Source organism: Rattus norvegicus, chromosome 4 (genome assembly GCF_021556685.1).
Source record: "Rattus norvegicus strain SHRSP/BbbUtx chromosome 4, alternate assembly SHRSP_T2T, whole genome shotgun sequence".
Taxonomy (NCBI): domain Eukaryota; kingdom Metazoa; phylum Chordata; class Mammalia; order Rodentia; family Muridae; genus Rattus; species Rattus norvegicus.
Genome location: NC_141537.1, coordinates 142,538,487 through 142,560,226, shown reverse-complemented (window position 1 = coordinate 142,560,226; position 21,740 = coordinate 142,538,487). Strand labels below are relative to the sequence as shown.

The 21,740-nt window shown below is 43.3% G+C and overlaps 1 protein-coding gene across 18 annotated transcripts in view; it reads right to left on the bottom strand.

Annotated features, from left to right (window-relative positions):
• Itpr1 (inositol 1,4,5-trisphosphate receptor, type 1) overlaps positions 1 to 21,740 on the bottom strand; it is a 367,970-nt gene that overhangs the window by 200,323 nt on the left and 145,907 nt on the right. For 10 of the 18 annotated variants that reach the window (XM_087656085.1, XM_087656073.1, XM_087656077.1 and 7 more), the window contains 11 exons: positions 14,853 to 14,952; positions 13,666 to 13,826; positions 13,165 to 13,306; positions 10,642 to 10,800; positions 9,705 to 9,877; positions 8,327 to 8,446; positions 6,964 to 7,158; positions 4,244 to 4,495; positions 3,564 to 3,705; positions 2,741 to 2,894; positions 1,556 to 1,743 (listed from right to left, as the gene is read on the bottom strand). Coding sequence is in view for 4 of the 18 variants with exons in the window: in NM_001007235.2 (NP_001007236.2) it covers positions 1,556 to 1,743; positions 2,741 to 2,894; positions 3,564 to 3,705; positions 4,244 to 4,495; positions 6,964 to 7,158; positions 8,327 to 8,446; positions 9,705 to 9,877; positions 10,642 to 10,800; positions 13,165 to 13,306; positions 13,666 to 13,826; positions 14,853 to 14,952 (1,786 nt within the window). In the remaining 14 variants the exon portion in view is untranslated. Of the gene's footprint in view, positions 1 to 1,555; positions 1,744 to 2,713; positions 2,895 to 3,563; positions 3,706 to 4,243; positions 4,496 to 6,963; positions 7,159 to 8,326; positions 8,447 to 9,704; positions 9,878 to 10,641; positions 10,801 to 13,164; positions 13,307 to 13,665; positions 13,827 to 14,852; positions 14,953 to 21,740 lie in introns of all 18 variants that reach the window. The other 8 variants (XM_087656084.1, XM_087656086.1, XM_087656076.1 and 5 more) reach the window with 1 other exon arrangement.

Sequence of the window (21,740 nt, the reverse complement as noted above, 5' to 3'; positions counted from 1 at the left end):
TATAATTGTCACATCTAGGTGTCAGCTTAGATAGATTTAAATGACACCCAGACAGCTGACTGGAGGCTGGGAAGATGCACAGAAAGGTGGGAAGACGGGCAGTCAGTGGTCATTAGTAAGGAAGGAAGGCTTCCTTTTGTTTGAATATTTTTTCAGTTTTGGACTATAGTAACTGGCACGGCAGATGGAAACAATCATGTCAGAGAGGACAGAGTAATAATTCTAAGAGCGAGCCAAGTCCTTGTGTGTGGAGGGGGAAAGTCAGTTGGAGACTCTTGGCCTCGTTACATCTCGGAACTCCGAACAGCTTGTGACGCTCTCTGTCTGCTCCCTGTATGTACGTCATTTTCAACCCCAAAGATGTTCCTCAGTAGAAAGAGTCACATTAGCTATGTTATAAGACTAGACACATAGTAGGTCTGATGCATCAACTGCCACTTAATTGGTTTAATGGAGAAAGAGTCGACAATGTGTACTGACTGTTTCAAGATGATTTACCATCTCCCTTTCCCTCTGGAAAACAAGCTGTTCCCAAACTTGTCTCCACTTCAGACTCTTTGCATTTGCTAAATCCTAAGATTTCCAAGGTATGGCCATGGGTAGCTCTTGCTGCATCCATGTTTGAGGAAACCACCACTTTACTACAGAGGTCTTCTCTCACAACATAAAAACACATTATCTTTGCCTATGGAGTCCTCTAAATCAGCTGAACCTTGTTTAAAAGTAAGAATTAATTCTTATTTTATATGTATGGGTCTTTTGTCTGCATGCTTTTCTGTGTACTACTTGCATTCCTGGTGCTCAATGGAGGCTTGAAGAAAGCCATCCAACTTCCTGGAACTGTAGTCACAGATGGTTGTGAGCCGGCATATGGGTTCTGGGAATCGAACCCAGGTCTTCTCGAAAAGCATCCAAGTTGCTTTAACCATTCCATTTTTGTTCCAGATTCGTCTGTATGTTTTAACAACTAAGCATTGATTTTAGATGACGTGTGCCTATGCTCCCAGTCACAACAAAGCTTTTCAGGATCAGAACTTTAATGGATTTTGTTCCTTGATGGCTCCCAAGTGCTAAAGGGAGTTGGTATGGGGTTGGTGTGGGGTTAATATCAACCAACACTCACAGGTTAGTAGATAAGTGAATGAAAAGGGAGAAAATAGAGAAGGAGGAGGAGGAGGAGGAGGAAGAGGAGGAGGGGAAGGGAAAGGAGGAGGAGAAGGAGGAAGAAGGCTTTGTAATGCTAATAGAGTCCCCAGAGTAACTCTGGGCATAGTGAGTGAACTCTAGGCAAAGGCTTGAGCAGAGAAAGGGAGAGCAGCTGTGATATAAAGCTAAGGTAAATGAAGAAGTTGTTGGATGGCAGAACAGACAAAGCCATGTTGGGGATGGGTAGGAAATGGCAACAAAGAATTAAAAGGAGCAATTCCGAAATGATACACAGGGAGGAGCTAACATTTTTGCTATTTTTTTCCCAGAATGCCTTGGGCCTCTATCAGAGCTGGGAGAGGAGATGTGAAACAGAGACCTCATGAGTATCTTGTTCCTTGCACCATACCTGGAGTATTTCAATGATCTTTAACTTGGTGTCCATGACCATGATATCCTCTTTCTCTGGCTCTGCCTGCTTCACATTTCCTTCAGGGGCAGCAGCCATAGGAGTCATGGGCAAAAAGCCTCCTCCCCGAAGCACCACCTGGGTCATGAGCTCCCCAACTCCATGGATAGATCTCATCACGTTGCTGCCTAGAAAAGGCCAAGTCAGACCATGGTCATGACATCTCTGGAGAGAGCCCGAAGAATCTGATTAGGGGTATGGGCTTTTTAAGGTAGACTATTTAACACAACCCTGTTGAGATAATTCTGTCGACCCAAGGAACCCAAACAGGTTAATAAACATTACAAATTTAAGACTTCTGAGATTAGTGGAACACCATGGTTTTGACATCTCCAGTGGGGTGTTGTTTCTTTACTAATTTTATCACCAAGTATGACTTGGCACCAATGACGAGCTCTTGTGATTGTACCCAGACTAGGAATGTAAGCTAGCAGGGCGCAGATACTGCTGCTTGGAACAAAAGCCACTTGGCCTTGAAGGCCTTGCATCACCTCCGAGTCTCGTTGTCCTCACATAGAAAAAGAGCTCTGTGACAGAACTCAAGGGTGTGACGCATACAAAATGACATCACGTAGTACTTGGCAAATAGAATCAAATCAAATGCCTTCTCCATCCTAGCTGTAGAAAACACACCATGGTCATTCTATGCCTATTCTAACCCCCGAATATAGCAAGAAACAAACATTTAAACAAGGATTTCCCTATTCACAAGTGAGAAGGAATATCAAGACACAAGCTTGCACTTCAGTTCGTCATACAGGAGTATCGTCCTCAAGTGTCTCAGACGCATGGAGAACAGATGGCAGAGCATGGGCTTGGAGGGTCCAACAGTGAAAGCACAAGGAAACTTTCAAACTATCCAGTAAGACGCAGGGAAGGAGTCTAGACAGATGCAAGGGCAGAGTGAACTGCCGAGAGCGACCAGCAGTGGTGGGTGCTGGACTTAATGGAACTCTTCCCGACTTTACTTCTATTGGTGTGCTCCCAGTGGTGAGAACGGACAAGGACAGGACAGGCTGTCACATGATAAGGCATGGCATGAGTGAGACAGCACGGGCTGGGAGGGCATCTGTCAGCACAGACACTTCAGATACTCACTCTTCAGCTTCTCCTCAGCATTGTTACCTTTATTCTCTTCGCCTTTCGTCATCTTGCTAATGGGGAAGATGGTTGTCACATGAACACAGTCTAAGATTGCCAAGAGGATCTTGGTTAATCGGAGAAGGTCAGAAAAGTTGTAGAAGCCAAAGTATATGAGGTTCCTGGCTAAGTTCACAACCTATTACATTTAAAAGAAGAAGAAATTAGTATTCAGTGACCTGTGTCCTCCTGTCCCACTTGGTACTCACTAGCTAATTGAGACAGACTATGCCTTCTTTACGGGCCGAGAAGGCATACATCTGGGTTTCTGTTAAAATTTTATTTTGTTTCACAAGGAAGAAAACTAAGAAATGAAAGCTTGCAAAACCACCCATCTACCTTGATGACTAGGCAATGGGCCTAATCAATTGATATTCTGACTTCCCAAGAATATATCCGATCATAACCAGTAGGAGCACAGATAAGGGCACTGTGGGTCTCCGAAATATCGTGCCTAAAGAATAATAGTATAGTCTTGGAAACAGCTGAATGCAAAAGTAACAAAGATTTATGCTCCTCAGATATGATGCTATGACCCATCCCAAGCAAGGACTTTCTCTCCTAATACTTTCAACAAGAAGTGCAGAGGCCCCACGACACTCGCCCACTTCACGTAATCTGCTTTCTGCATTTCTATGAGGCTAAGCCTCTGGTCACTCTTCGATTTTGTTGGAACAAATCTGACCCAAATTATATTTGTGTTTCAAAACAAGAGCACTGTGATAAAATTGCCAACTTTCTACTTATGCCACAGGAAAAAAAATGAACACTGGTGACAAAATTGCAGAGAGCCTTCACCATGCCTTACCTCAAATGTGAGCTTATTTTTCTCCTTATCAGAAAAGGGGAATCTTTGACAAACCACATCTCTCAGGTACTCCTCCACAAACTCCATCGTCTGAGCAAACCTCTCCTTGATTTCATCCTTCGATGCTCCACTGCTGTCATAGCTGAGAGGGAGGGAGAGAAGGGGAGGGGGAAGGAGCGGGGAGGAGGGGGAGACAGGGAGAGGGAGGACAGAGAAAAGGGAACCATCAAGCTCCTCCCAGCCAGGCCATTTTGGGCTGCTTAGCCTTCAAAGACAGCATCCCCTAACCTGGAGCAGACTTCTGCTTCCTTCCTTAGCGTGCACACTTACAAAGCTACTTTAGCCCCTCATCATGTTTACTGTCTGTCCCCACTACAGTAGAGGTAGTTTTCTAGATTATCACTAATATTTGCCAATCTTGGGACACCATACAAATTTAGACATTTGCAAAAGGAAGGGGATAAACAAGAGATAGCAAGATGCACCCCAGCACCCCATGTCCCTAAGGAATTAAATAATACTTGGTAGCCACACAATTCTATTTAAATTCTGAAGGAAAAAGTTCTTTCTCTTAGGATTTCCTGAGGTCACCTATGTGTCTTCTCTGAGGCTGCACAGATTAGAATTATGGGGTTTTGAAGTGACGTGAGAGCTCTTCAGGGAGCAGGACCCACGCTTACTCGTCAATGGCGATCTCGGAGGGAATTTCTGACCACAGACGGGCGTATTTCACAGGGGTCACCTGCTCCTGGGGATCTCGGTCCACATGCATGTGAAGCATGAGGCGGCAAAAGGATGCTCTGAGGTCATAGGGGAGGTTCTCATCGGACATGCAGCGGAGGATGAGGTCAACATCCAGCTGCCCGGATATTTCATTGATGGCCAGGTACTGGCGGTCCAGACACATCCTTGCAAAGAGGTTCAGCTGATACCTGGGGAAAATCAAGAGAAGGCTCACAATCAAGAAATCATTTACTCGGGGTTAGGGATTTAGTTCAGTGGTAGAGCGCTTGCCTAGGAAGCGCAAGGCCCTGGGTTCGGTCCCCAGCTCCGAAAAAAAAAGAAATCATTTACTCACTCATGTTTTATAGGAGTGAAATGTGGCCACTAAACTTCTATGCCAACATCCCTAAATGACTGTTGTACATATAATTTTAGATTCCGAATTAAGGAGATGGAAGAAAAGTTCATAGGATGCCAGAAAGTAAGGGTCAGCATCCCACGGTCACACATCTGTCCAGCTATGTTAAAGCAAACATGTTATATTCATGGTGAATTACATTCACCATCTTTATCTTATAAAACAGAGAAAAATGCAAAACCTGGGATGATTATTGTTCTGCTCCTACTTTCTCTCTGTAACCCCTGTATTTCATACAGTATGTCAAAGGTTCTGCAGGAAATGTCACACATATCGATTATTTAAAGTGTAATTAAAATTCTACAATATCTTTAGCAGTCCCATATCATGACGGTTATTAATGGTAAAAATGTAGATTGAATCATCAATGTAGTACTGCTTACTAAGGTAAAAAATATGAGTTCCCATCCATCCACCTCTTCAAAGGGAGTGGACACTCGTGTGTACACAAAATTAAGTGAGGATGTGCCCTCGCATGAAGAACTCAACTGTGGAATATGAAGGAATGCCAAAGGCCAACAGAAAGTGACATATTAGCAAAATGAAGGCATATAGCAGTAAAAATTATAGAAACAGTCTTCCCCTATTGACACTGAAGTTATATTTTCATATGTATTTCAGAAATCAAACTAAGGAGAGCTCTAGAATGGTATCTGCTGTAAGGTGCCATTTACATAAAATCTGAGCAATAGGACACATATACACACACACGTGTAATCACACGTATAATCATAACCAGGAGGAGCTGCAGAGATGGGCCAGCAGTTAAAAGCACTTGTTCTTTCAGGAGACCTAGGTTCAGTGCCCAGTTATGGGTGGCTCACAACCACCCATAACTTCAGTTCCAAGAGACCCAGTGCCCTCTTCTGATCTACACGGCAGTGAACATCCATGTGGTATGCAGGAACATACATGCAGGCAATGCATAAAAAGGTCTAAAAACATTAACATACAATAATAAAAAAAAGACTACCATGTGTATAAATAGAACAGCCTAGAATATAGGAGTAAGAAAAGGAATTTTAGCTGCAAAGTTTCGTTCATCTTGTTAGGAAATAGCAGAAGTACTCAGTTTTCTTCCTTTTCTTTTCAGAGGTATCTAGTAGTTGACTTCCCTTCCTTTTCTTTCCTTTTCCCTGATTCATGTGGCAAGGCTATGTGGCCTTGGAGCTGTGGCCAAAACCAGGAACTAAGGAGGTCAAGAGAGGTGGACAGTGGTGACATACAGTGACATACACAGGCAAACAGGTGAACATCCCAGGAAGGATAGCAGCTGGAGGGTAACAGCCAGAGAGCATCTGTGGTTTTAGGACAGAACTGAAAGAACGCACTGAGCACCCTGCATCGGAAATACGTCAGACCAGCATTTCAGGTACCAGTTTGCGTAAACATTATCATTTGAGTTTTGCTGATCTGAAAATCTAAAATGCTCCAAAATCTAAATCCTTTTGAATATCATGCTTGGGGCTTCACCAGTTCTGTATTTCAATTTCAGAATTTTTAGACTAGGGCTACATAGCTTATGTTACTGCAAACCCATGCTATTTATCATAGATTTGCATATATGAACATGGATAAATAGATTATGAAAACCTAGGTGTGTGCACACGTATGGAAAGACATTCTCTGTTTCTGTAAATTTTCTGGAAGACTGGCACTATTATCCCTATTTTAAAGATAAGGGCTCTGGAACATAAAGGCAAATTCAGCCAAAGCAAAAAGGCTAGTTAAGTAAAGAGATCAGGATTTGGCCAGATGCAGCATGACCTCACAGCCTGCCTGCTGCTGCCTGCACTATATACACTATATACTATGTGCTGTTTATGGGTCAAGTGTAACAGGCTGATGCACGCTCTTGCCCTTCCTATGACATGGACACACAAAGACAACCAGAGACTGTAAGTCCCTGGCATCTTCTGCTTAATCTTCATAAAGCATACATCGGACTTCCTGTTGGACAGTCGTACTGCAGGACACCACACTATTTCTCAGAGCAGTGGTTCTCGACCTTCCTAATGCTCCAACCCCTTCATACAGTTCCTTGTGTCACAGTGACCGCAACCATAAAATTATTTTTGCTGCTACTTCATAACTATAATTTTGCTACTGTTATGAAGTGCAGTGTGTGTTCCAATGGTCTTAGGTGACCCTGGAAAAGGGTGCTTTGGCTCCCACAGGTTGAGAACCATGCCTTAGAGTGAGCAACAAGAAAACCACATGCTTCCCTCTTGGCCCAAGGCCATCATGCTTCCCACTCACCTGTAGTAGCTGAGGACATCCCTGTCTTCCTTCTGTCCCTCTTTAGCATCTTGTGCCAATTCCCTAACACTCTTGCTACGGATCTCTTTGTTGCTGTCCCTCCAGAACAGCCACACCTCTTCCTCATCTTCCCCAGCTTCCAGAGCATTCTCTCCGGTGGAAACGCCTTCAAACTCAAAACGAGAAAGAACCAACCTGTGAAAAAAGCGTAGGAGATGGAGCTCAGGTTTTATGAAATCCTTTGAAGCCTTGCTTCCCTTCCAGCCCAGAGACACACAGGAAACCACATTGTTCTCTCCTTTTCCCAGTGGCAGAGCCACAAAGAATCCGTGTGGTCCTTATGGGCTTGAACTTGGAAACTGTCACCTACCACTCTTTTCCTCCCGGTAGATTTTGGCAGTATCTGTAACATTGTGATTGTCACAATGCTGAGAGATGCTGCTAGGATTGTGTAGCCACAATCTAGGGACACTTCTGCTAAATATTCGACAGTGACAGGACCTTTTCTGCCATGAAGTCATCTAGCCCCAAATGTCATAGTACCACGGTTGAGGCACTTTGCAATAACACAAATCCCCAAACTAAGTTACTAAGAAAAACGGCACCACTAGATTATACCTTAACTCTTTCTAATACTGCCTACATGGCTTCAGTACAGTCACCAGAGAAAATGCTCCTTTACTAAAAGTAAATGACTACTATTACCAAAACAGTAATAAAATTAATTATGATTATTACCTACCATAACTATAACATAGTATTTATACATAATAATTATAATATAATAAGCACTGCTTAAATATTTTCCCTACATTTTTATTTGTGTGTTACAATGGATGTGTAGATGTCAGTGGGCAACTTGTGGGAATCGGTTCTCTCCTCTCCCCACGAATATCCAGGGAGCTGAACTAGCCTGGCAGGCTTAGCAATGGATGCCTCACTCTCTGAGCCACCTCACCAGTCCATCACACTTTGAACAATGATAATTTACAACTCCTCCCAACACTAAATTAATATTCACACTGAATATTTGTTAGCATCCTTTATTTTTTAACGAATGATAGAACTTCATGGCTCATCAACTCTTTAAACAGTGTGCCAAATGTTCCCTAGTGGGTTTATATAATTTTAGAGTATACAGAGTTAAGTGACCTCCTGTACAAAAGGTCACATCAAGAGCCAGCTAAATGTAAGCTCAATGGACCTTTTAAACAAGGCCTGTGAAACGAAAATGAAATGCTACCAAAACCAACATTAGAGCAGCTCTGAAGAGGAGGAGCTAGATTTATTCCCCATGAGCATACACAGCCATTTCATATCAATTGTATCTCACGGTTACTGTCTGCCTCTAGATGGTACTCACTTGGTCTCAATCAGGATGTCAGCATTGGTGGGATTCAGCACAGCTTTACAAATGAGCTCCTGGGTCACAGGGATTGACTTATTCATGGATACACAGAGGTCAGAGAGGTAATCCAAGAACCTAACCGGAAAGAAAGCAGGCAGGATGTTATGCACATACCAAGGAGAGGGAGCCTGATTCTTCCTCGCATAGACAAGTCCTACATTGCCTTCTCAAGAGAAGTTAGGCACATTGTAGATTTTGATGGCACAGGAAGGTCATATATGGTAGATAAAAAGAAGAAAATGAAAAGAAAAAATAGTCAAGCAGTAGAAGGAGGAGGAGGAAGAAGAGGAGGAGGGGAGGAAGAGGAAGAAGAAAAGGAAGAGGAGGAGGAGGAAGAGGAGGAAGAGGATGAAGAAGAGGGGAAGGAAGAGGAAGAAGAGGATGGGAGGAAGAGGAGGAAGAGGATGGGAGGAAGAGGAGGAAGAGGATGGGAGGAGGAGGAAGAGGATGGGAGGAGGAGGAAGAGGATGGGAGGAGGAGGAAGAAGAGGAAGAGGAGGAGGAGGAGGAGGGGGAGGACAGGAAGAAGTTCTCATCAGAAAGAGACAAAGAAAGCACTGGGACCAGAAGGGCCCGGCCTGTTGATGCCTAAGGCTGGCTGTGACAAACTTGCTGTATGCTGCTATGGAAAAATCCTTGGAGACATTCCTTCACCTGGCTAATGCCAGTTTCCCCATCAATGGGAATGACATAGTATATGTTTTCTAAGGGGTTTCCTGAGGACTAAATGTGAAGCTTCACAAAGACCTGCTTCAGGAGCTGCTGCAGAGAGGCAGCAGTGGCCATGCTTACAGCAGCACTATCAGTTCTGCCATGTGGCCGATGACACCGTACTGTGAACTGCTTCCCCTGTCACCTGAAATCTCAGGGAAAAGAAAGCAGGAATAGACAGGGAAGGGTTAAAAAGGATGGGGCAGATCTGTGGTGTGAGAGGGTGGGAAGATTGCCCTCAGATGCAGGAAGGCATCCAGGGGACAAGTGAACATGGTGACATAGTGACAGTATGAGCGGGAGTTCTGAGAGCCACAAGGCCCGAGAAACAATGCCCTTTACGTATGTGAGTGACAGCGCACAGGTATTTACCCTTGCTCATTTAGCAAATGAGGGAATTGAAGTTGGGCAGAAAGGAGAGGGAAGCAGCTGGTAAACACTGAGCTGAGGCCACGGTGAGCCGTTCCAGGACTGCGTACCCACCTCTACACATCACAGGGCCACTGGAACCTGACTGCCGCCAGTCCTCAGGACAGAGAGCCTAGTACAGAACACCAGGGACAGCTACAGCCCCACATTGGCATGCACGGAGGTCTCCTCTTGAGTCCCCTCTGGTACCTCACCTGGGCTCCCTGTTCTTTCGCACCAGGCTGACAAACGTGTCAATCTCTGCTGCGGTGATGTGCTTTTCCAGGAGCTTTCGGTTGTTGTGGAGCAGGGCAGTGATGGTGTCTTCGGCCAGCACATCATAGCCAATCTGCTTCTGCATGAAGCCAAACTGCTTGGCTATGTACTCCTTTTAGGGAAAGAAACACAAATCAACGGGAGACATGAAAAGACAGTGTGATAAAGCTAAAGGTTAGAGAAACCAGTAGGAGAGCCTGAAAACTGAGACTCAGCAGCAAAGGGCCCTGGGCATCTTCAGTCTTCTACCTCGGGACGGGGGGGGGGGGGGCCTCAGATCCCACCACAGACCATCGGCAAGAAAGCCTTATGATTATATGTGGATATTTTCATGTACAACGTCAGTTTTTAATCTACTGATTTATTCTTAAAATAGGGTTGGAAGCAGCTCCCAGCACAGTACCGGGTTCGGTGAGAGACGCTATCTCAGAGGAACAAGCAAGAGGGTGGTAGGGCAAGACGCCTTACGCCCTCCCCTGATGTCCACAGGCATGGGCGTGCACACGCACACATACATGCACATACACTACAGACATGTGTGCCAAACACACACAACCCCACATACACTGCAAATGTAACATCAACCTTAAAAATAGGAATTTCATTGAAATATATTTACAAGAGGGATTTCTCGGTGCCTTTTACATTTCTTATTTTTTTTTTTAAATTGACATCCTTTTCCAGTATCTTCCTCAGGGATTCTGCAATACATGTTCTTCCCAGGCTTGCCAACCAACTCTTTCCTTTTTACGGGCAAATTTAACAGTGTACTATTCTCTATCCATTAAATTCACTGGTACATTAACAGGTAAAACTCATGAGTAAGTAACATTAACGAGTAAAACTCGATCGCTTCCTGTCCATTTTAATCCCCACCTGGTTCTTCCTGTAGTCTTGCTGTGAGTGTCTCAGGACCCTGTAGCAGAGTCGGCAAATGTGTCTGAAAGGAGCGTGCCGCTGGTCCCCCAGCTCCTCCAGCCGAAGCATTGGGCCATCCCCGCAGTCCGTGAAGGGGGCCTGCAAAAGCTTGAAGATCTGTTTGTAAAAAGAAAGAGCGGGCAGCCATCACTGTGTGTTTTAAACTCTAACTCTCTTTCCAGGAAGGGCCACACCTAGAGAGGTAGCAGGATTCAATGAAAAGGTTTTTCTATCCAAACGGATCAGGAAACGGACACCTGAATCTGTCAGTCAGCTGAATTGGGCACCCACTTGTTTATCGGTGCCCAGACAAATGGCAGCATTTTTTAGCAGCATGCAGGGAAGGATTTAGGTTGAAATTATGACTTCTAGCAGGGACAAAAATCAGATTAGCATTGATCCGGGCACTGAAACTGAAGTTGTGAGGACTTGTTAAGGTGTCAAACATGTCCACAGTTCACCTTTTGAACTCAGCTGTCTTTGCAAGCACACACAGGTGTAGGCTGACCTCAAACACCGAGCTGACCTGTAACCCTCGGGAGGAGATTCGGTTGGTTTTGTAACAGTTTGAGAACTATCTGCTGAGTTTCATGAGACTATTCAACCCTTTTCCTATAAGGCAATGTGACCTTGGCCACACCGACCACAAGTCTTCACGAACAGGATGTAATCAGCCAGCCTGCTTGTGGATTAAGCTATAAAAACAGCTATCATCTTGGAAAAGTTGACAGTGCTCTCAGAGGGCTGCTGGATTTGATGCCTCCTGGACTACAATCCTAGTAAGACCAAAATGAATGTGATTGTTTGCTATCAAGCAGATGAACTGGATCTCAGGAACACTGGGTAACAGTGCGGACCGTGTCCAAAGTAAACATGTCCTCTCAATGGGAGAAGACAAAACACACTATCTAACATCCGTAAGTTCTCTGAGGATTAAACAGATAGCAGTTGCAAACGGAAGTACAGCTCCATATTAGAGTGACCAACACCGCTTGAACCCCTCAAGGGATGGCTATTGTGGGGATGAACAAGGACAATAAGCAAGAATTCTAATCTGGCTTTCAACACATGAAACATCTGGGTGTAATTCATTCTTGGACTTCAAACCTTGTTGAAATATGAATTTCGTCTATCACAGCCCCAACAGGAAGAAGGATTTCCACATGCCAAATTCTCATGGGAACTCGTCTCTCTTGTCATTTTGGTCACCAGGAAGTTCCAAGGAATAACTAAGCAAGCCTCCCACAGCTTTACACAGAAGTACATGGTGCATGCTCAGAGTGCGTCCTCCACCTGGATTTGTCATGCTTCTCCCTCTAAGTTGTCCACTTACTGAAGTTAACACTGTCCATACTCAGAATCTTAAAGGTCTCTAAAAGCTCATGGTAAAAGTCTGGTTTCTGAGACGGCAGTGTTGAGATGTGAGTCCTAGCCACCACAGACTCATAGCCGAATGGGTTACGTAGTAGAGGCATGGCCACAGGAGCAAGCGCTTCTCTGCTTCCTCCATGCAGGGATTAGCAGACCACAGGTTCCCCACCATCATGTACCAAAGGCTGAGAGTGGCCCCAGACTGAAACTGTTGTAGCCGGGAGTCGCAAAAGACCTTTTCTCTATAAGACTATTTTTTTTCCAGTTGTGTTGTCACAGTGACAGAAAACTGACTTCTATAAGCCAAATGTGTTCTAGATGCTTCCTATAAACTCCATAATTATGACAATATTTAGAAGTGATCACGGAGCTGTCCATAAGAGCTAATACAGGCCTTCTGAGTTTGCCAAACTACAAATTCCCTAAACATCTGAAGCAACCATAGGGACACAGGGCACATTATATTATTTTTGAAGAACATAAAGGTGTCACCTGAACACTCCTAGGGTACCTAGCAGTACCTTGACTCATGTTCAGCAAGCGTGGTACCTGTCAACTGGACTGAGGCATTGAGCTGTGAGAAGACATGGAGAGCCTTGCAGATCTGAAAAGGCTGCAAGCTACATAATGCCACCAATACGGCAGTCCGAACAAGGCAGAACACTGAAAAGAGGAGTAGTTGTAAGGCATGGTGAAGAACGATGGATGAGTGAGTGGGTGAAGCAAAGAATCTGGGGGCAGAGATTTTTGGATTTTTAGGCAATGATATTGTGATGGTGCATGCAGGCCATTATATACCTGTCAAAACCAAATCACATACACCTCCATAAAATAGGGACCTTGAGTAATAGTGACGTATTGATCTATGGTCACTCCTGCAACAAATGCTCCATTCTGCTGCAGAATGTTGACCCTGGGGCAAAGGACGCAGGACACTATCCTGCCACTTACATTTGCTACACACTTAAAACTACTCTAAGAAGTCAGTACTTTAAATAAAAACCAAACTGTAAGTTTTCGGGTTGAGAACCATCCATGTCTCTTTGTACGAGCTGGGATCCCACAGGCTTCTTACAGAGCCCACGCCAAAGCACATCAAGGCTCACTGACCTGCTTGAGAATATTCTGTTCCCTCATCAGCTTCTGCCGCTCTCGGTTGGGCTTAGAGAAGACTACTTCAAGCACGTCTTGGCCAGAGTTCGTTCCACCCGTGACAAAGTAAACCAAGTCTTCCAGCAGCTTGGTGACAGACCTTAAGAGACAGAGCTTGCTAAAGTCAGGCTTCAACATTCTAGAGGCTAAAAGCCTTGCCTGGTAAGATCCAGGCTTTAAGAACAAGGCAAACAGAAGAGAACACAGTTTTCTAGCAGCCTTGAAATCACAGCTGAGGCTCACTGAGCTGCACAACACTACAACACAAACAAACAAAGCACATGCGGAAATAAAAGTACCCATTGCTGGAAATCATAAATCAAAGCTGCCCCCGAAAGCTCAGACCTGCCCCTCCCACACATAGCTCTTCAGAGTCCTGATACTCTTGCTCCCCAAGGACTATTCCAAGTCTAGCCACCAGTGAGGACTGCTGTGTCAGCACATGCAGGACACCCTCACCTTCTCTCATTCTGGGTGATGGTGCCCTTTTCCAACTTCCCAGCGATGGAGCCCAGCACCTTGCTGGCATCATTGGCAAAGTCCAGGTCCCGAACCTCAGCAGGAGAAACGGGGACTATGGCAAAAGCTTCCTTGTCCTCCTTCAGGGGAGAGGTACCAATCTAAAAGGCAAGGGAGTTGTTATGGGATAATCTTGATTGGGAAAGAAAGATGTTAATCAAACACTTTGTTTACAGGATATTGGGCAATCCAGGGAACTTGAAGTTCTCTTGGCATTAATATCAAGTAGACATAGGACATTTCTAGAAGAATGTTCTCCAAAGAGAAAATTAGTTTTGGGGGAGCTGGTGAGGTAGTAAAGGGGAAAGTGTTAGTTTTTTCCATCTACATTGTGTATACTCCTTGTGCCTGATATTACTGTGTTACGGAGCTATTCCCACGGTAGTATACACTGCCCGGTGAGAAAGGAAAAGAGCAGAAGGAAATATGAGGGTGAATACAGGAACCACTGTAATCTTACAGCTTCCTCAGTCACAGGGAGGATGTAAGATTCTGGTAATCGAGTAACATTTCACTAATAGAGAAAATGCAAACATAGAAAATGACCCTTACTGACTCGACAGACCAGAGAGATTGTACCAGTCTTTCACTTTTTCTATGAACCTGAGCACATCCACAGAGAAAATAAAATTCTAAACTGGAAACTCCCAGGTGTATTCATTCTAGATAAGCTTAGTGACTGGTGGAGAGAGGGGGTGTCAGGAAACAGGGGTGAGAAAAACTCTTTTAGAGACTATGTATGTATACATACATATTCATATATTCATTGTATAGACTGAGGGAAAACTCCTAATGATGCAGGGGAAATCAACAAGAACTCAGTGTATGTCAGACACAACCAAACATTCCCATAACCAAAGTCATGTTAAACACGAAATGCAGAGAATTGCTCAACACCAATGGAATAAAAGAAAAGCTCTGGTTCTTGTCAAAGCTCTGAGCTTGCTTCACCCAGATCCCTGGGAATACATTTTTTTTTAATCACTTCAAGTTTGGTCATGACTATACTCTGATCAAAGCTAAAAGAAACGCGGCACCAGGGCAACACTCCCTAGTTCCATATCTCCCTCCCTGTCAGGGAGCCCTCTTATCAGGGACTAAGGGAGATGGGCAGGTTCTGGACTTACCTTCAGCATGACAGGTTTTTCCTCTTCCTTGTCAATGGGGATGTTTGTGCTGTGAACCCAGGTGTTTGTACACAGGTGTCTGAGCCGGACATAGGAGTTCCTGCAGGGAAGCATTGAAAATGATCTGGGTTACTCTACAGTCATTGGTTAAAACACATTCTGTCAAAAGGGAATGGGCTGCCAAAATAGTTCTCTGCTATAGACACCAGGCAGAATATACTTGGGAATCAATCAGTGCTTCTTGTCACCAAGGTGCTTACAATAAAAAGTAATTCATAATAACGCTAAGGTCTTTGAAATATGTGATATTTCTGAAAGATAACCTGTGAGTGAATACTAGAAATAACCTGAGACAGAGCCACAGAACTGGGTACAAACTACTGTGTATTAGTCACTTGCTACTTGTCATAACAGTTAATAATCAAAAGCTTCAAAATGCTCAATAAAGCAAAAATGAAATCCTAAAATTTCTGGAAAGATGAGTAAATGTTTATTTATTCTGTGGAAAGGGAGGGCTTTTTAAAGTATGTAATAAAGTACAATTTTAAATTTTAAAACAAAAAGAAGGGCAAAATTGAGTACATGGTCAAAAAATTGAATCTTCTGTACAGGAAGTGTGGGGGGGTGTATATGTGTATTTGTGTGTGTGTAGGTGTTTGTGTGTGCGCACTCAAGCATGCACACAACACTGTCATTGAACAAGCTAAAACAAGAATAGAAACCTGAAAACGAAAGCATTACACACATATTTCAAAGGTTACTGGTCCACACTCACACAATGAGCTCCTACAAATCAATAAGAAGCAGGAATATGAAACTGGGAAAAAGACACAGCCAATACCTTAATGATAAATATCAACTGTTGATAAACCTTCAACTTAGTACATAATTAAGACAGAATGACTTGCTATTTTTATTCTATGACATTTCTAAGATCCCAAGGCTGAGACATTATAGCTAGTCATTATAAAAGCTTAGGGAAACAAATGGCAGGCATCCTGCTTTAGTCACAGGATTGACCAAGGGCCTTGACATTCTAGACACAAGCTATACCACTGAGCTGAAGGCCAGCCCATGGCATTACTGGCTAGAATGTAATTCAGTCACAACTCTTTAGTCTGCTAGCTGGGCTACCACGACAAAGGAATACAAGCACACAAACATATATATCTTCTTTTATTTACCAACTCTAATTTTAGAATTTTTTTAGAAGAAACAAAGTTACAACATGTTATAAGGCTAAAAAACTGTACAGTCTAATGTCTCCTAAGACAGTTCATTACAGGGCAAGGAATGCCAGTTTCTTAAAATGATGATGACAGATAATAACCACTTACTTAAAAACACTTCCACAATACAGAATTCCACCAACATCATGCAAAATAGCTGATGGTTACATGTATGAAAACTCATGTTACATGTGTGCCCAGAGAGCTGTTGGAACCTCTATGAACCAGAATCTCAAGTGCAGCCGGTTCCCCCTGGAGCTGGATTAGACATAGTTGCTACTTGCTTCTCTGTCCTCTACATGGACTAAAATTATTTTATGGTTGTTTCTTATATGATGAACCTGCATCGTGTTTAAGACTTTTTCAACTCTGCTTCACTTCTAAAGTAGCAGGAAACAATGGAAGGATTGGTGCCCTTCAGGAACTTGCTGTTGCATTAGTGAGGCAGGATGAGAGCACACCAAGCAAAAGCATGCAGAAACAGCAAACAGGCGCTAAAAGGGATGTGGTTTGGAGACAATGGAGGAGGACTCAGAATCCTGGGAGCATGGACACAGAAAGTGGATGACACTGGACTAGAACTTTAGACGCTGGTGTGCTAGAGGCAAATAGGAGAGTGGAAAACATTCAAAGCGAGAGCAACTTAGGACCAAGACATACCACACCACATTCATGGGGAAGAGACTAAGCTAAACCTGTACCCTCAGTAGACCTTGGTTGTCTATGCTGTGACTCTCCTTCTAAGGTCAGAAGAGGGAAACCATGGTATTATTCACTTTGATTAGTATGAATTAAACAATGTGGGTAAGACTTTAAACAGAGGCATTTGCAGGTTTTCATTCTGATTTTTACTCATTTTCTGTATTTTCAGAGGGCAATCAAGGCTTGGAGCTTAGCTTTTGTTGGATAATTATATTTCACAGAGTTCTATAACCAAACACATTCAGTCAATTCTTCTGAAGTCATTCCTAATACTTAATTCAAAGGTCATGTTGTCTGGATAAATACACAAAATTCACACAAGAAGATGCTCTCCCAATGCTCATTTAAAATATCTAACCATGCATACTGCAATTTTATTATCTGGTTCAATATATCAAGGATTAGTCATTATCCCTCTTGGCTCTGAAGCACTCTCTCTTATCTACTGACTATTGCAAAAATGCATTTGCTGGTATCATTGACAGATGTCCTTATACATTGCAATCTGTAATTAAAAAAAAATAGAACCCAATTTTAAAATGACTTCTAAGTTAGCACACACAGTCATATGGGACCAAGATGGCATCCCAATATTCCCTTATTGCTAAATCTTGTTTTCGTGTTCCTCCAATGGCGCTCCTGCACTGAGAGTGCTAATCTGCGGAGAATGGAATGTGATACTCTTAAGGTTACTTAATTTTCACATGATCAATGCATAAGAGACCCTATTCTCTTCTAGCTCTGAGGATGGCAGCCAAGAGCAAGAATGAAGAAAAAGATTGTCACGGTAAAGATCCAACAAGATCACACATGAACACACTGGTAGGCCACACCTGAGCTTTTATCCTCCAAGGCTGCGTGCAAGTCCTTGCCTCATTTCCGAGGCTTAGAATCAGTATTAGGACACCTGCTCACACAGAAAGGTGGCCAACAGGAAGCAGTAAGGAATGTTGAAGCAGAACACAGAGGCAGGGGCCTTAACTAGCAAACACTACCTAGCCAGCTGACTTCCTTCTCAGGATTATGGGGGATTCCAAGCTACTGGGGAACACTGGCTAACTAGTTCCTCATTCCCTCTTTGCCAAGGAATACAATAAAGAAGCTTCTCGTGGGCAAGGTGGTATTTCAAATCACGTCGTTCAGGTCTTTACTATCCCAGCAATCTTTCAGCACAGACTATAGACTATAAAGGTTACTCCCTTGTTTCCTGACCTCCAAAGATAAGTTACTAATCTCCATTTTATCACTAATTGAGGAAATGGAGAATGGTTTAAACGGCAATGTTTTTTGAGTCCTGCAGACAAGTACCTATTTACGTAATAAGTAGTCAATGAGAACAGAAAATTTGAAAACGCAATACACCCTACCTCAAAATATGTTTTAGAATATTCCAAAACAAGCCAAGAATCTAAGTGTCAGCAATAAAAATGAATAAAATCTTAGAATATAACTTTGTGGCCCTGTTTTTTTTTTTTTTTTTTTAAGGCAAGAAGCCAAAAGCTGAATCAGATTGAAAAATAAATTGAATTTGTTCAGGACACCATCAAAGAATGGAAAGATAACATGCAAGAAAACATTTGCAAATCATGGATCAGATAATATTTGGCTCCATAAAACATGTAAGTCAATAATAGAAAAGGATATATAACTCCAATATATAACAACATGAGGAACTGTATTAAAGGGTAGCAGCATTAGAAGATTGAGATCCACTGTACTAGAAAGACATCTGCACATCCATGTTCATGGCTGCTCTATTCACAGCAGCCAGGGAACAGGCCTCCACCTGAATGTCCATCCATAGAATTGATAAGGAAACTGGGGTGCTTATACATAATGGACTGTTGCTCAATGCAAAGAAAAATGAAAGCTGCAGGTAAAGGGATGGAACCATAAAAAATTATACTGAGTGAGGTAACCCAGACCCAAAAAGACATTTGCCCTCCCCCATAGGCATATCCTACCTTCAAATCTTTGGTTTTATGTGTTTAACTTGGAGCAGAGGTGGAAGGCCAGCAACTAGAAAGGGGCCGTTTTAGGGGTAAGGGAGGAGGTAGATAATGGGAGAAATGGAAACAGTGAGGTGGAAGAAGGCAGAGGAGGAAAGGCTTAGGCAGGGGAGGGAGCATGAGAGCAGATTCAGAAGATGGGGAAAGGGCAGGGCTAACCCAAAGGATAAGAACCTGAAATCCCACATGAACTCCATCCTCAACTATACCAACTTAAAGACAAAAGGAGTAAGAACAGTGCTAGCAGGACACTGAAGTGAGAGGAGGAGGGCAGTGAAGATTAAAGACTGGTGGGGATGGCAGAGAGGAAGGGGAGCCAGAGGGACGACCAGAACTCAAGATCAATGAAAAAGTCTTACAGAAACCTGCCACTTCGTAGGCTCATTTTAAAACCCAACCCTTAAAAAACAATAGTTTGATCTGAATTATCCTACATGAGAGGACAATGTTGCTTCCAGAGCCTTGGGTTATTGAATGAGCACTGCAGTACAAGGCACGGGACACCTCCCTCTGAGTTGCTGGTGAAGAAAAATCCTAGTGCAATCCAAAGCAGCACAAGTTATTGGATTGCCTTTGCTTGCCCACCATAACCACGTGGCAACAGCCCTGTTGCTGAAGGTACCACACGACCTGGCTGCAGGACACAGGGAAGTCACTCCCAAACCCACCAAGAGACATTCCTCTGATTGCCACTTTCACGGTGGCAGAGGAGGCTGTGCAGGCTGCTGAGGGAGAAAAGACAACCACGGTCTTACCCAGTGCTGGACCCTTCATGTTACATTACTAACCTGCCAGGCATGATGTGTCATTTGGGTAACAGTGGCATAATTGTTACGGGGTAACTGACCACTTTCTGATTGGAGTTGAGGCCCACTCGAAGAGAGTTTTATGTCTTGTACTGTAAACCTTGTCAAAAGCTCATTGGATGGCTAAGGATGTCATAGGCCTGGAAGTAGAATCTGTTTCTCTTATTCTGCTAAATGGTCACACTACCGACATGCCTTTCTAAATGTTCATGCTTATAGCCACAGACCCACAGTAGACGAAGGCTGCTTGACTTCTGTTTTCATCCGAGAAGTTTCTTTTTGCGGTGGGCAGAAGTCAATGGCGGGAGGCATACCTGGTCATTGTGCTCAGAATGAGAGACTGAGTGCTCAGCCTAAATCAATGACTGCAATTAATTCTGCTACACCAGGGTTCAGGGAACATAGAAAGGAGGAGCAGAAAAACTGTAAGAGCTGGAGAATGGGAAGGAGTGGTGGGAAATGCAGGCTTCTGGCCATGCATGTTGGTTACAGTATCTATGGTTACCTACACAAGGTCAATTTTGAAGGTAACTAAAATAACAGGTTACAGATCTAGAAGAACACTGTGTATACTTGTGGGGTTTTCCAGACGGACATTTGTAGCCTCCTTCAGATTCTCAAGGGGCTAACAAGCCACTAGAGCTTAACAACTAGGAATCTGACTAAATAGCGAACAAAGGCCTTCTGCCTTGTAAGGTTCTGTTCTCAATGGGAAGGGACAGGAATAGCAAAGAACACAAGTTAAGGATCCTGAATTCCAACAGCAACTACACAGGCGTGATGTTTAGTTTCTCAGTTTCCTCAGGCTGAGCAGAGAAATGGCAGGACAGGCATAATGAAGCACAAAGCCTTCAGTGAGGGGCCCCATGAAAATCTAATAAACACCAGTGAGACCTCAGCTGCCTAATACAGAGTGGAAGGGTGAGTGGACTGTCTCACTGTGAGACAACTCTGTCCCAGCCATTGACCAATACACGTTCTGCTACAGGACTCTGACTTGTGACACTCTGCTTAAAGTCTCAGTGTCTTTCTGTAAAGGGGTATATAATTCCTAGCTCACAGGGCTTCAAACAAGACAAAACTATAAATTATATAAGATGAGTCTACTATCTACTTAGCACTATGCTTCACATGTAGTTGGAACTTGATGAATAATATTGGTATTGACTGTGTTAGGAACAGATTTTTGACACGGTGTGTTGGTACGCACTTTTAATCCCAGGACTTGAAAGGCAGAGGCAGGAAGACCTATGTCAGTTCCAGGCCTGCTAGGGCTACAAACTGGGACCCTATTTCAAAATAAAGAATAAGCAATCAAACAAATAAATAAATGGCTTTGGGGACCAGTAAGATGGTTCAGTACATGAATTATGGTAGCACTAATATGTCACTCAGGGAACCCTGGAAAGATGCTTCAGTGGTCAAAAGCTCTGGCTGGGTTTGGTTCCCAGCACCCACATGGGAGCTCACAACTGTCCGTAAAGTGTATGGGCAGCTGGCGAGCACATGGCACAGCAACATACATGCAAGTGAAAAATCCATACACATCAAATTAAAATACATAATTCTACAAAACTTTTAAAAGAAAAAGAATGGCACCTGAGTTTGAGCCCTACAGCCTAGAAAAACGCTGCCCTCTGATCACCATGCTCACGGTGGCGTGCCCACCCATATGCACATATCATGCACAAAACTAAACTAGTTTAAAGATCGGCTCTTCCATTTATAGCACAATATAAAAATACATCTTTGTTTTTTGAGACAGGGTTTCTCTGTCTAGACTTGGCTGTCCTCAAACTCATCAGAGATCTACCTGCCTCTGCCTTTCAAGTGCTGAAATTAAAAGCGTGAACCACCACTGCCTGGCTATGAAAATACATTCCTGAAGTTGGGGATTTAGCTCAGTGGTAGAGCGCTTGCCTAGGAAGCGCAAGGCCCTGGGTTCGGTCCCCAGCTCCGAAAAAAGAACAAAAAAAAAAAAAAAAAAAAAAAAAGAAAGAAAGAAAAGAAAATATATTCCTAGGCAACAAAAGTAATAGTTAAGTTGAATAAAATACATGAGAAAGAACCTTTTCATATTTTAAATAACCTTTTAATATTTTAAATAAGCTTACTATGCATACGGTGATTTTCACTTTTTAA